Here is a 15,291-nt window from a genome sequence, read left to right as displayed (position 1 = left end):
ACCAACAACGAGAGCCGGTGAACCTTAAAAACGGCCCACGATTCTGTGGTGGAAATCACTGCACGGGCTCAGGAACACTTACGAAAGCCGTTGGATCGATGTATGGATGCCGTGTCCTCTGGAATAAAGAGGAGATGGACTACCCAGCTTGTTGTCAGCGCACAGTTCAAAAGCCATCATCCGTGTTTGTATGGAGGTGCGTTAGTGCACACGGCATGAGTAACTCGCACATCTGCGGAAAAAAAAGCACAATTATTTCTGACCAGTATATAAACAGGTTTTGGAGCAACATATGCTGCAGTCCAAACAATGTCTATATAATCGTCCAACTTCTACTCCCATAAATCAATACTAAACCACATTCGGGGGCCGAAGAAACTCTCATACTGACTTTGATCACATTTTAACACTTCTTCTTTTTTTTTTTTTTTTTAAAGTGCCTCATGATGTTCCCAACAAATGTCTTCACGCATGTTTCGCCCTCCCTCTCGCGGAAACCTAATCTGCTGTCGACAGCTGATGTCCGTGGCTCCTGTGCCGAACGGATTAAGTGCGGATTGCAAAAGGCAGCTCGATGTCCAACCGGGCAGCGCTGCCTTATTATTGCTCCCGCACCTTGTGCTTCTTGGCGGGCCTTATTAAGACACGTTAACAGTCCCGAAGAAACACGCCGCCGGCCTCGCGCCTCGACGGCAAATTGGCCGTTTGACAAAACGGTCAGTGTGGTTGTATTTACTGGATCTGTGAAAGACTTTCTTTCTATCTGGAGGTTGTTGGTTTTTTTTTTTTGGTGGTGATGTCTTTGCTCGTAGCTGTCTGCCTTCAAAGAAACAACGGGGGCCCCTTGTCAAGTGTAAATGAAGTAGAGATCCAGTAAAACAACATTGGGTGGAGCAGAGGTGGAGAGTGAAGCAGTGGACGTAGGATACTCAAGTACCGCGGTACAATTTGAAGATACTTTTCCATCTACTGCGACTTTATACTTCCACTTTTCAGAGGGAAATATTGTCTTTCTACTTCACTTGTAAATCGTTGGTTGTTTTTTTTTTAAGGTGGAGATTTGACACAATGGATAATTTAACAAGCTTTTTAAAGTACAACATATTATTAAGGATTAAAGCAGTGTGGGGTCGAGGTCGCATTTCAGACGTCTGACAGCTTTTTCCCCCTCTGAACATCTCGCATGGTTTCATTTGAATAAAAGTTCAAATGATCTGATATCTCAGCAAAAATGTGAGATTAAAGGAAAAACACATTTTTATTTTAAAAGAGAACTTTTTCTTTTTTCCTCTCTCAGTAACCATCCAGACGGCCCTCAAAGTTTATCTACAGTCCCGGGATATAACACTGAATGCTTAAGTAGTTCAAACTAAGCTCCACCTGCAGCAGCCACCACAAATAACAGACTTTTGTTAATAATTATTATTATTAACCCAAGCTCCTTCTCTTGGGCAGTTTTATGGTAGAAAAGACAAAGGAGCTGAAGGAAATCTTCAGTAAAGACAAAAATGTGACTTTTAAATTTGTTTATTACCTTGTAATTTGCAAGTGGCTTCATTATTTCAAGTGTTAATTGTAAAACAAATGTCTTAATTGCAGCTCTACTGAGGAGACCAGCTGCAACAATTAGTGGCTGATTGACAGGGAAAAAAAAAAAAATGCTATTCTCATCATTTTCGCTCAATTTTCACCAACTTCTGCCATTTTAAAAGACCAAACAGCAAATCAATTAATTGAAAAATAACCCACAGATCCTGCAGAGGACAACATGGCGACCAGCAGGACACCATGAAATTAATGCAAAGTCAACCTCATCTCTGCGGTTTACATAGAAGCCAACAGCTCGGGGCTGGTGTGGCACCCTTTCGCTTCCTGGTTACTTCCTGTGCTATTTTTTTTTTTTTTTTTTTTTTTTCCTGCCTCTCCCTGGTTTGAACGGAGCTGACACGGTTCGTCCAATGATACGAGTCCACATGCAGCGCAGGGAAGAGGGGCAGCAGTGAGTCGCTTTGATAAGACCAGACTGTCAGCGCCGTGCGGAGCCACAGAGAGCTGCGCCACGGTGAGGCACGGAACGGCACGGCACGGCATAGCGCAGCGCGGCACGGCACGGCGCAGCGCAGCACACAGGAGGACCCGACCGGGTGAATGCAGTCCTCAACACGGGACACTGCGCCGGCGTTTTTTTTTTTCCTTCCCGCGGAGCTACAGAGAGGAGCCCGTCTCCATTCACGCAGGGAAGAAGGGGAAGTTGGCTCGCATCGTTGCCGCGTGAAGACGACCTGAAGAGGGGCCGAGGGGGGGGGGAGAGAACGCGCAACACCGCGGCCAGTGACTCAACTGTCGGCCAGGGCTCTCCGGGCGTGAACGCTCATCTCCCCGCGGGGCAAACTCCTCGTTCTCTCCCGCCGCAAAGTGTCGGCAGTTTCCGAGGTGTCCGTTCGGGCGAAGCCGCGTGGGAAGGAGCCGCACTGTCCTGTCCGCCATGGAGAACGCGCACACGAAGAGTGTGGAAGAAGTTTACAGTTATTTCTGCGTCAATGAGAGCACCGGACTTTCCCTGGACGAGGTGAAGCGGCAGCGGGAGAAGTGGGGCCTAAACGGTACGGCACTTTTTTTTTTTTTTTTTTACACCTCGGAGGAGCCGCCGCCGCCGCCGCCGCTGCTGTGAAGGAGCCCCGGTTTGAACACGTTGCGGTCGGCAGCGTGGGCTCCAGATGTGGGCTGAAAGTCAACAGCGGCGGCGGCGGCCGGCTGGTCGGTGTTACCTGGCTCCATAAAGTGGCTGACGTCATCACCGGTGACCTCGAGGGTTTCCCATCTGGTTACATTAGTAACCAATTAATCGTGACGTAGAGGGAGGTGTCGTGTGTGTGTGTGTGTGTGTGTGTGTGTGTGTGGTGTGACATAGGTGAACGTTGCATGTGTTAACAGGTGACGGTAAAAGAGACCGTACAGGTGTGTGGCTGTTAAAATTGTACCTGCTCGCCAGGATGACACTTCCACATTTAAATACCTTCATTGAGACAATTCTAATGTTTCGTATTACAAGTATTTTTTTTTTTTTTGTTTTGCATGTTTAAATATGCAAATTAGCTGGTATCTGATCAAATAGGCGCTAATTTGCATACATTTCCAGACTAGAAATCAAAAAAATTGTGCAAAGTCACATTCAAAATTGTGGTTTCAACTTGTTAACACATCAGTCAAAGGTTTTTGTAGGAAAATACTGTCAACAGCTAATCAAACAAAACAAAACAAAAAATCTATTTTTATCATCTTTTTATTAATTAAATGTGCTGTAAACGATATACAGCGTCAAAACCTTCAGAATATTGTGGAAATGAATCTGGATAGTTTGGTGCATATACCTGCTACTCAATTCTTCAAATATATATATATATATATATATATTTTTTTTTTTTTAACTGCAAAGCCCAATTCAAACACGATATCTAATCAAATTGATATAATAAACAACACAGAATATATTTCTAGTGTGTAATTCAATTTATTTTGGTGTATTAAGGAGAAATCTAGTCAAATAAACACCCAACTGTGTATTTCGGGTGTTTTTTCTTTCCACTAGTCGGACAGAAAACGTGTTACGGAGGACAAAAATAGGCTAAAATCTCCAAACTGACCTGCGCATCAGTTTACGGCGGTCGTAAAATATGGTGACACCGTCGAACCGTGGTGTCATTGTGGATCGCGGTAACCTTGTGGGATGTTCCTCCCAACACATCAGCCCCATGTGTTCCTCGGGGGATCTGTCAACTCTGAACGGCGGCCACGAGGTCGCCGGAGTCACTTTACCCGTCCGAGTTAATCTCAATTGTCATCGGCTTAAAACGGCTGTTTTATATATTTATATCACCTGGTGGAGGTCAGCCGAGGGCACGTCCCTTTTAGTCACTTTGACCTTTGGAGTCTTTTTTTAAAATAAATTATTATTTTTTTTTTTCTTCCTGTTGTGCACTGAAGCCTGCAAACTTGACGTGTACAGAGTGGGAGCTTTAAAAAAAAAAAAAAAAAGCATTAAAAGGTTGGGTTTTATTTGGGATTTTACAGCCACACACACAAACACACACACACACACACACACACACACACACACACACACACACACACACACACACACACATTCCTGCTCTATCACTGTAAAAAGACAGAATATCCATGACGAAAAATCTGACGCGCAACTGAGAATATTCCTGGAGGTTTTTTTGACACCTAATTTGTGTTTGTCTGAGATTTGATCCGCCGCCACGGTAACGCTCCTCAGACTCCCAGAACATACCGAGCTCCTCTCGTTCAGGAGTCGGTTTCCTTCTCGAAGAACCGAGAACGTCTCCATCTGGTTTAAAAAAAACAAAAAGAAAACTGCATTTACCCACCACTTACCTTCTCTTTCTTTTTCTTCTGGTCTCCCGGATCGACTCCCACATCTCACCTCTCAGAGTTACCTGCCGAGGAAGGTAATCACCGCCGCCTCTCGTTGCTCTTATCTTGTACGATGAGGAGTTTCGGTGATGGATTGTTTCTTACTGACTTCTCTCTCTGCAGGGAAATCTTTATGGGAGCTCGTCCTGGAACAGTTTGAAGACTTACTTGTTCGAATCCTGCTGCTGGCTGCGTGCATATCTTTTGTAAGTATACGACAACGTTTACTTTTTTTTTTTTTTTCCCCGTCTGGTTGCTGCGTCCCAAAAAAAACCCAACAACAACAACAACACGGCGACTCGTCACATCCGTCACGTGGTGTCTTCCCACCTCGGGAGTGTTTACGCCAAGTTCCCGAACTGCAGATGGGATTACGCGTTGAGCCCGGTGCGCACGCCGCGTTGTTTGTGCAGCGCATAGTGCCGAGGTGTTGGAACGTCTTCGGCCCGGGCGCTAAATCGGCCGAGGAAGTGCTTCCGCGGCCCGTCTGGGGAACGGTGCCGACAGCTCCGGCGGCGTCGGGTTGCTCTCGCCTCGCGCCGAGCGAGACATCCGAGTCGGCGCCTTTCGCTGCCACGCGGATGAAATGTCTGAGAGTGGACCGGCGTTACGTAACGGCGGCCGTCGGTGTCGGGTCCCGGGCGCGATCCGACGGAGACATTTAAAGGAGCGTTTACGCCAAGTATTCGGTGATATTAAGAAATGCGAAAATAAGAAGCTTTTATGTATCATTTCTTACACTTAAATAGTTTGTTTTATTCAAATTAAGCACAATGGACGAGTTTGTTTGTTTTTTTAGCTTTTTTTTTAAAGTGGTTTGGAAGTTTTTCGCGTTGCATGACTCATTTGTGCAACTTTTTTCACATTGTTAGAAGCGACTGCACACGAGGTTAACAGATGGCGGAGGAACATTTTGATAAGTGAGGCTCCCTCTTTGTGATTGTGTGTGATTGTGTGATTGTGTGTGTGTGTGTGTGTGTGTGTGTGTGTGTGTGGTGCCCAGTCAGGTGATACAGAGGTGTCAGCGGCTGCTGTCTGACAGAGGAACAGACAGAGCACCACTCAAGACCAAATTTGGGCCCCTCAGCCCTCAGTGGGACGGCCTCTCTATCAGACTAATACACACACACACACACACACACACACACACACACACACACACACACACACACACACACACTGTAAATGTAATGTGCTGTAATACCCAGTTTGGAAGCGCAACCATTAAAGCTCCATCGAGGTAACGACTGCGGCAGCTTCACAAAACCGAATCTAAAAAAAAAACACACAAAAAAAAACCTCAAAAGGTTTTCATAGATTTTTTGTTTTTGTTTGGTGTCAGAACAGTTTTTAAAGACCAGCATTCAAATTCTGTATTTTTATGCGATTTAAAGTGCTATAGGATGTATAAAAACTTTTGCATCTTAACGGTAAAAACAGTTGATTGACAGAGAAGCGATTGCCAATTACTTCAATAATGAGTTATTTAACTCCTCATTAAGCACAAACGCCCCTCAATTCATGTTTCGCAAATCACATTTCATTCAGCACGATGATACGTTTTCTGGCTTTCTTTGATTTTTACTACGACAAATGGAAAAAGAGAAATATCATTTTAAAGACTCCCTTTTTAATAAAAATCCAGTTTTTAACCTTTTGTAAATGATGAATCTGATTTTAAAACGCAGCATTTTATAAGATTTAAGTGCGATAAATGTTTTTATCCTCTGCTTGAAGGAGCTGAAACAGCTATTCAGTTAATCAATCAGTTGATCGACAGGGAAGTAATTGCCAATTATTTTGGTAATTAATAGTTGAAGTCCTCCTGGAAGCACAATCACTGCCTCTGTTCTGATATCATCGTAAACACAATATATTTGGGTTTTAAACGGTTTATTGATCCAAAACAACATCTATTGAAATAAAATTTAAAAAAAAGCCACCTTCAGCTCTGAGAACGAACATGTTTCTGTCCGTTTATGATGTCGATAACTAATCCGTTAACTGACGAGACGACTGACATTAAACCACATTTAAAGAGGTTGTGTGTGTTTTTTGTTGTTGTTGTTGTTTTTTTTTTAACTTTCGGGCGAGTGCGAGATGTAAATCTCTGCCGAGTACTGAAGTAGAGTCGGTACAGCGAGCCCCGCGCTCCCGTATCGACACGGCTGTTAAGAGGTACGCTCGCCATTCGAGTTATGCCATTCAAAAATGTCTTTGGCCTCCGCCGCAGTCAGATACTCGCTCTCGCCCAGGTCGATCGCTTCATGATCAACTTGTGGAGATCAACTAATTGCGCCGCGGGATAATTTTAGGGCAATTTTCTCAGGAACACGAAGCCAAAACGAGACTCCAGGTCGAGATACTGTCATTTATTTCTCTCCCTGGCGGCGTTGAGGCCGCTTCTCTTTGGTGTTTGTGTGATGGGGATTTCAACCTGTTTAACTCGGTGGAGGTCTGGCAGCGTTAATGTGACTACGTTTGCATCGCTGAATGAAAATGCTCAGCTGGGCTCTGCAATTAAAAAAGAAAAAAAAAATCAATAGTTACAAATATCCACAGGAGGACAGTTTCTCCTTCAGTGAGTGGAATAAATGCATCACTAGTGTTCCCTCCACAAGTGGTCGTTTATTGAAACCAGAGCCTGACGCACACTGGACTTTACTGGACCTCTATGACGAAGTAAATATATATATATATATATATCTCGGCTAATATTCAGTGTATATATGAACAAATTTTTTTGCAATGGTCTCTAAAAGTTGGTTATCAAACACTTTTGACTCACAAAGATATGCAATGGAGTCGGGATATTTTCCAGTTTACTGATCACGCACTCGCATCACTGCACTGGAACACAACTTTGCAGGGAATTTAATAAATATAAACAACAACAAAAGTATTTCTAATTTACTCCAAGCCTCTTTTCTTTTCTGCATTATGTTCTATATATATATATATATATATATATATACATATATATAAAAAAAGAAGTTATAAAATCAGCGCTTAATCAAGCTGTGATTGGCTGATTATATCGAATGGCTCCAGTTATCACGCGTATATAAATAACTATTTTTTTTTCTTCATAATACGAATTGTGGACTTGATGTCATGATTGTGGCATCTGACAAACGATATCAAACACTGCATCAAAAGATTAAAAACCAGACTAGTTCAAATTAAAAGAATGATTTGTACCTTTACAGCATGACAGCAATCTATCGCAGCAGGGACTTTCCAGTATTTATTTATTTATTTTTTTTTAAATTCTCATCGCAGTAATCTGCAATCGCGTTCTGTTGAAACATCTGTAATGAATAACGCCCTTATTTCCCCCGTGCTGTTTGCAGGTCCTGGCCTGGTTTGAGGAGGGAGAAGAAACCATCACAGCGTTCGTGGAGCCGTTTGTAATTTTACTCATTCTCATAGCGAACGCCATCGTGGGAGTCTGGCAGGTGAGGAGGAGTCCCCTGCATTTAAACCTCTTCTCTATCTTTAAAATACATCTGAATGTTAGAATAATCACATTTTGTTAAACAGAACTTCAAAAAAATTAATAAAAAAAATACTTTTAACTTTGTTGATTGTACCCGGGACACACAGTGTGACTCGTATAGTGGAGTTGGGGAGGGAAGTTTTTAACCTCGTTAACACGCTGGAAGAAATATCATGAGCGATTAATAAAGCCAACAGCAGCGAAGGTGAAGTCGGGCGGAGAAGGAGGCGGAGCTGTTTGCATCTTATTTGCACCTATTTACATATACGTACACTGAATGAAGGCAAAGTTCAGACAAGTGCAGGAAAGGTGTTGAGTTACATCTGAGCCACTTTTAGGACCGGGACTTTAAATCCTGCATCAGAACTGGAAGCGGAGATACTGATGTGTCGGCTACACCTCAATCCAACAGACTTCTAATAAATACAATAATATTATCAGATTCATCAGTGCAGTTTAATCCAAATGAGTTTCTGAAACGTTCACACGGTTTGTTTCAACTTGAAGAGGGAAGAATTAAAGTCAGGTTTACACAACAGAGGTTAACCTAATCAAAAAGAGTTCAAACAGTCAGATCAACTTGATCATAAGAAGAAACGAGCAATGAAAACACACAAAGATTAGGGAGATAAGTATCTATAAATAAATCAATCAATATTTGAAAAGCGGAGAATCACCGAGCAACATGGCTCCGACACGCTTTAGAAGTGCGAAGAATAAAAAGAGCGGAAACATGCAGCAAGAAGAAAATAATAAAAGCTAAAGTAAGACGCCGACATTTAAAGCGTTTACGTGCAGAGCAGCTGTTGCTCAACACCTCACAAAAAGGGTTTTATTTTTCACGAAGTACCACCGAACCGCTGATGGACAAAAGCCATCAGTGTTTTTATCGTGTGCGTCGAACACGGGGCATGAAAACACATTTATTTTTTGGGGGAGGGGGGGAGGGGTGTATATATAATAATTAGAGCCGGCAGATACGTGGGCAGGTGATGCTTTCGAATGTCACGCTTATTTTTCGATAAGTGCAGAACGAGGTGACGCAAAATCAAAGTACTCGACGAGTAAGCGTACTAACGTGTAAGAGTACTATATATATATATATATATATATATATATATATATATATATGTGTGAGTGTACGCTATTTGGAAGAAACAAAAGCCAACAAGTATATCTAAACTTAAAATACTAACATTACTGATGTAATGGATCTAATGTTGAAGCTAAATGGAGCTGATAAAACTTCTATAAATGTACTTTACTACTTATTACTACTCGTTTAATTCAGTGTTTTGTATCAACACGGCAGCCTGCTGAGAGGTTTTCAACATTGGTTAAGACTTCAGTGGTGTTTCAGATCAACGCTGTGTACTGCAAGTTATTTTCGTCTCAAAGAACGCTTCCTATTGAAAGGAAACAAGCCTGCCAGCAGTCTCTCTGTATGTCTCTTACATGCGAGGCGGCCGTATTTATTTATTTATCTAAAAACCGTGTGGGCGGTCCATTTTGAGTGATGTCGGGTTTTTTTCTGCCCGACGACGGGTGAAGCTGCTCGCCGAGGCTAAAATAAAAAGGACAGTCAATGGTGTGACTCTAACAAGTACATGTCCCCTGAGAGAACAAACATCCTGCTTGTAACAGTCGTTTGCCTTTTTTTTTTTTTTTTTTTTTTTCAAAGGGAAGCGACCGGCTGCGTGTTGTGTGATTTCATCCGCAGGGTTCACACACAAGTCTAATCCAGATATGGCGAGTCAGCATATTTCCAGGGAGTTTTGTTTGGAGCATGTTTAGATTTTCAGCTGCTGTTTATTTTCCATGACGTATTTTTTTTTTTTTTTTTTTTGGTCTATTTGGAGTTATTTAACACGTGTTTCCTGAAGGCTTTTATCCTCTTCACGCTCTTCAACAATCACGTCAGTCAAGACTTTTTTTTTTTTTTTTCCTGCAGCTGCTAACGAAAGCAAAACATGCAGGAAAAGAAAAAAAAAATCCAAATTTCAAGAGGCTTTGGCTGCAAAACAAAGCTTGATTGAGTAGACGACAGAAAAAGCCAGATGCAGCATTTGTTAAAAACAACTATTGATTTTAGGGGCTGCAGAATCTCGATTTCATCCGGGACGTCGGCTACTTCGAAACGAGCGCTCCTACTTTTCTCCCTCAACAAATGACTACACGGTGTTACACCATGTGATGCAGAGCAGCAGAAAGGAAACCCACAAAGTACAAAGAAAGACAGTGACAAAAAATGAGTGGTTAAAAGGTTTTAATAAAGGACGAGAAGAGATAAAACTGAATGTTTTTATGTTCATTTATTCATCATGTTTAAAAGTGTGTAAATAAAGCCGGAAATCCAATAACGTGGCTCAAAGTCGGACTGTTTCCTCCCATAATTTTCGGTCCTGGAATTTTAGTTTCAGTACGTGAAAGTCGAGCGAGTTTAAACATTTGACTCCTGTTCTCCTCGCCAGGAACGCAACGCTGAGGATGCCATCGAGGCGCTGAAGGAGTACGAGCCCGAGATGGGCAAAGTGTACCGGCAGGACAGGAAAACCGTGCAGAGGATCAAGGCCAGAGACATCGTGCCCGGAGACATCGTGGAGGTCGCCGGTAGGTGGACGCGGTTTAACCTCCCGCTGCTGTTACACCGTCGTAGATGGAAAAGCTTAATTTGTACACCTCTCTCTCTCTCTCTCTCTCTCTCTCTCTCTCTCTCTCGAACATCACGAGTGAGATCAGACTAAACCTTGAAATCCAGAGAAAATCGTCAATTTAATGCCTCGGCAGCTTTTATCAACAATGTTTTTGTTGCGTTGTGAAAGAACGTGTTTTTTCCGTGCAGCATTTTTTTTTTTTTTTTTATTTTTTTTTTCGGGAGATTAAATAAGAGATCTGGTGTTTTTTCATATGATAGTCCTCTGCATGTGCTCGGCTCTGCCTCAGGTAGATTCCACTCTGGACAGATCATATGAGTCCAGGTACATCATTTTAGCTCGAGCTCAAACCCCCCCCCGTCCCCCTCCCCGTCCCCCCCCCCCCCGTCCCCAAGTGCCGCTGCAGAGGTGACTCACCCTGGAAGACAGATGTATTTTGAGATGCTCCTATTAACCCGCCGTCTCAAAGGGCTGGGAGGCAATGTTATTTGGGCCCTCTTAATTCAGTGTGTGTGTGTGTGTGTGTGTGTGTGTGTGTGTGTGTGTGTGTGTGTGTGTGTGTGTGTGTGTGTGTGTGTGTGTGTGTGTGTGTGTGTGTGTGTGTTAGTAACCACTTCTCCTGCATCCTCGACAGCGCCGGAGTGATTCACGCTGTTGAGGTGCGTTCGGCACATTTCAGCAGCAGAAGAAAAAAAAACCTCAGGATGTAAAGCTTTGATGTGAAGAGTGCTGTTCCCCTGTCGACACACACACACACACACACACACACTAGAGGTGATCAAAAAGTTCAGAGAGCAGGGGGAAGCTATAACCTTTTGTGTGTTAGTATTCAGAGTTGCTCGACATCAACACCTGAGTCGGGAAAACTCGAGAATTCGGCAACAGAGAGCTCTTGAAATGCTTCAGAAAGTCTACGGCGAGGTGCGTTAAGAGGCATTTGTGGCGCGTCGGGATCAACCAGGTGGCTTTTCTTTGACCCCGGCGGGGGTTGTGCACCGGGGATTCGTCAGACCGTCAACACCGACTTCTACCGGGACGCTTCGAGGGCGTCTGAGAGAAGAAGAAAAAAACATTCAGTGCAAGCGAACCTGAATTGTGGCGCGATGGCATTTCAAATTGTAATTATTTTTCTTAACGTATTTCAACATAACAAAGCAACTGCCCCGATCATAACGACACAATCGCAGCTCCACACCACCAAAAAAAAAATTGCACACTAAATTAGATGTTTCTGGTCCGCGATGAAATCCCAAATGTTGTCGGTGGTCCGAAAGAAAAACGTGTGCAAACTCGGGCGCGGATGTTGGTTAAGCAACGTAACTGAGGATGCTTAAGCACAAAAGGTCGGAGCTTCGCCATCACAGCGCTGCGCTTCATTAATGCGCAACAGGAAAAGCCCGCGAACCTTCTGATCGCCTCCTCGTACGGTCCGACGGAGGGACGAACGCGGAGACGAGCGCGTCGAGGAATGTCTCCGAGTCCTTCCAAACACTCGCGTTATCTCTCTCGAGTGATGCGTCGTTTTTCTTTTGTCTGTTTTTTTTTTTTTTTCCTCTGCATACTGGTGGGTTTTATTTATAGCTGTCGTGGGCTGTTTAGATTACGGGACGCTGTATTTATAGAGGCGGTGACGGTCGTGAAGATGACAGGTGTCTGGTCCCGCCCCGTGCACGCCCCTCCCGTCCTGCTCCTCCAGCGGATGACGAAGGACAGTGTGTGTTCGGCGTGGGGGGGCTCCCGAGTCACCTTGTCAAGGGCAAACGAAGCAGGAGTGTGCAGAGATAAAAACAAACAAAAAAACGTCTGCTGTTCTTCCAGTTGGATATGCTTATATATATTTATAATTTACTTTTTGGTGGTCGGCGCTAATCATGACATTTTAATCATGCTGCAAAAAAAAAAAAAAAAGGAGCCGAGCTCGGAGGGCTTAAATATTTGGCTCTGGTTTAAAGAGAAACGTGTGAGTCAGACGCACTCTCCTCTCGCATATTAGAGACCTCGTTATTTAAAAACCCTTCATGAGGGAAGCCGAAGGCTTTGCTGTTAGCAGCTTGAGGCTTATTTTAAAAAAAATTAAAAATCAGGCAGCAAAAGAGGGATGTTTCATCCTGCAGTGGGGAGAAGGTCATCAGCTCTGCTTTACTTTCCCAAATCCTCCAAATATCTTTTTAAAATGCGTCCTGTCAGCCCCCCCCCCCCTTTTTTTTCTCTCTCTCTTTTTTTTAAATTTTTTTTTTATGAATAATATTTTCCTGAAGCTCTAAAGTCATGCAGAGGAGGAGTGGGATGACGCAGATGCCGGCCGGGGCGGCTCGCTGTTGCTGAGGTTGAGGACGCGGAGACGAACCCTCTGTAACCTGCAGCCGATCCGTCGCGGTGCCGCTGTGTGTGTTGCGAGCGCTGCCTCCTACTCGCGCCCGATCGCCTCGTCAGACTCGCTGCTCGCCGAAATTTGGTCAAAGCTCGTGAAAATAACATTCGGCCTAATGCATTTATTTTTTTTAGATTCATACGCTCTTTGCACTTTTGGCGTTGTCAAAATTTTAGGGCTGACGTCGGCTGTGATGGTCTTTTCTCTAAGGTCTGGGGGTCACGAGGGTGTGTGGGGGGGGGGGTGTTGTCAGTGTAGGTGAAGGCCGATAATCATATCAGGGTATTTCTGCTAGGAACGATATTGTTGACAATATGACGAAATACAGAAAAATATTTGAGCATCAAATTTCAAGAACATAGACTTCCAACAGTGTTACAGTTTTATTGAGCATCATTAATGTGACAGTCTGCCTGTAAAGATTCACTATAAACTAACTCTGATTTGTTGCTCATCTGATGTTTTCCACTTTTCTACTCTCCTGAAGTCGCCGACTGTGCGTATATAAATGAATGTAGTCCCCGAGTTTGGAAAGTGAAGCTGATGCAGAAGTGCTGTAAAGTGCAATACCACCGATGGCCACTAGGGGCTGCCTCCAGAAACCCCCCCCCCCAAAAAAAACCAACCTTTGGCTCCATAGAATACCATTCAGAAAGCAGCAAGTCATCATGGTTATATGAGATCAAATCCCTCCTTCTGATCAGTGTTCTGGTGATCCTTTGGAAAATGATTCAATAACCAATTAGATATCAGGCCTCAAAGAGAGGCGTGTTTGGTTTGATTGACACAGCTGTGGTGCAGTCAGGTGGGGGGGCGTAGTCTTCTCGATCAACCGCTCGCTTCTCCCCAGTTTGTCCAAATATGGTCACTTCCGGCTCCAAAAAAAAAAAAAAAAAAGATGGCGACGGCCAAAATGCCCGAAAACTGCCGCTCACCAACCAATTTTTATCCAGAATTGTTTCTGTGCGCAAGTTATGTACTTAAGTATGTCGTGTGAGGTCACTACATCAAGAAGTCGGAATATTGCCATTTTCACAATATGAATTTGATCTATTATATATTAAAAAAAATGTAATAACAATATCATCATTAACGACATCATGGTACGTCCAAACTAACCTTAATTTACTCCAGAGAGGATGTCGCTAACATTCAAATCATACCTGAATAGCTCAGATTGCAAGCTCATCAAATCAATATGATCAATAATGATTAATCGAGCATTCACTATAATCTAGAGATGAACTAACTTCAGGATGCTAATCCTAAAACTAAAACCTTGTCTTGTCCCTCTTTACTAAGCCCTGAGAACGATGTTGTCTGGCAGCATGTGGACTTCACCCAACTGGTTTTAACACACACACACACACACACACACACACACACACACACACACACACACACACACACACACTGTACGCTGCCAGTTTAGAGTCTGGTGTCAGGGGGGGGGGTCGCAGATTTGGATGCTGGCCCTTTTTTCACCGAGCAGCAGAGCTCTGTGCATTTGTTCTCTGCTGCCTGTGAAGTTGTGGAGTCTGGCAGTGACAGGGGAGGGGGGGGGAGGATGGGGGAGGAGGGGGGGAAGTGTCTCTCATCTGCTCCTATTGTGCTGGAGAGAGATGACCTTATAGGGAAGCGCTTTTCGTGGATAACCGATCCTCCCCGGCGTGCTCAATGCACAGCGACCCGGCCCGCCAGCGCCCATCAGCGCCCTCCGCCACCAGATTCCACACGCCGCGGATAGTATGTGGCATTTAATGTGGTCTGGCAAGCATCCGTCGTCACGGAGACGCTGTCTGTCTTTTGGCGAAGGCTCCCCGAATGAGAAATGGTCTCAAATCGCCGACCCGGGAGGGGAGGAGGGGCAGAAACTTAACATGTACAGAGGGTTCGCAGGAGGTTTTCACTCAAACCGAACAGAGAGGGCCGAATGCCGGCCGGACAGAAAACACGCATGGAAAGGATGCGTGAATAAGTTGCGCGTTACCTCGTACAAATTGTCAAGCGTGGCAGCAGCGACGCTCCATCACTGCGGCTGACTTCTTGTTTTATTTCTGCTATTCAGAAACACTGCGAGAGCCTCGTTCAGAGCCCGGAGTCACACCGCAGTGGCTGCTGGGAATCGGTGCTCGGCCGTCTTTTGTCTGCAGATGGTGAGACTTTAACCCGGTTGAAGGCTTAAAATGAGGAGCCACCGGTTGAAAGGGTTGACCCGGAGACACGAGGAGAATGTCGCACCTCCGACCCGCTGTTTGCACACGGCCCCTTTGATTAATGTGAGATCGCAACGGATCATTGGGTTTTTTTCCGCTTTTGACGGC

General features: G+C 44.2%; 1 protein-coding gene across 2 annotated transcripts in view; it reads left to right on the top strand.

Annotated features, from left to right (window-relative positions):
* Positions 1-2,012: 2,012 nt before the first annotated feature.
* The window catches only part of atp2a2a (ATPase sarcoplasmic/endoplasmic reticulum Ca2+ transporting 2a), a 31,686-nt gene continuing 18,407 nt past the window's right edge, over positions 2,013-15,291 (top strand). For both annotated transcript variants that reach the window (XM_069701609.1, XM_069701608.1), the window contains exons 1-5: positions 2,013-2,603; positions 4,461-4,478; positions 4,567-4,649; positions 7,797-7,901; positions 10,414-10,552. In XM_069701609.1, the coding sequence (XP_069557710.1) occupies positions 2,486-2,603; positions 4,461-4,478; positions 4,567-4,649; positions 7,797-7,901; positions 10,414-10,552 (463 nt within the window). In that variant the 5' untranslated portion in view covers positions 2,013-2,485. The remainder of the gene's footprint in view (positions 2,604-4,460; positions 4,479-4,566; positions 4,650-7,796; positions 7,902-10,413; positions 10,553-15,291) is intronic.

The sequence above is a fragment of the Brachyistius frenatus genome, unplaced genomic scaffold (genome assembly GCF_029030835.1).
Source record: "Brachyistius frenatus isolate BFR_SWC_R1_liver_20210118 unplaced genomic scaffold, ASM2903083v1 Contig_37, whole genome shotgun sequence".
NCBI classification, from domain to species: domain Eukaryota; kingdom Metazoa; phylum Chordata; class Actinopteri; family Embiotocidae; genus Brachyistius; species Brachyistius frenatus.
The sequence above is the reverse complement of the archived record's forward strand: the minus strand, read 5'-3'. Positions and strand labels throughout refer to the sequence as shown.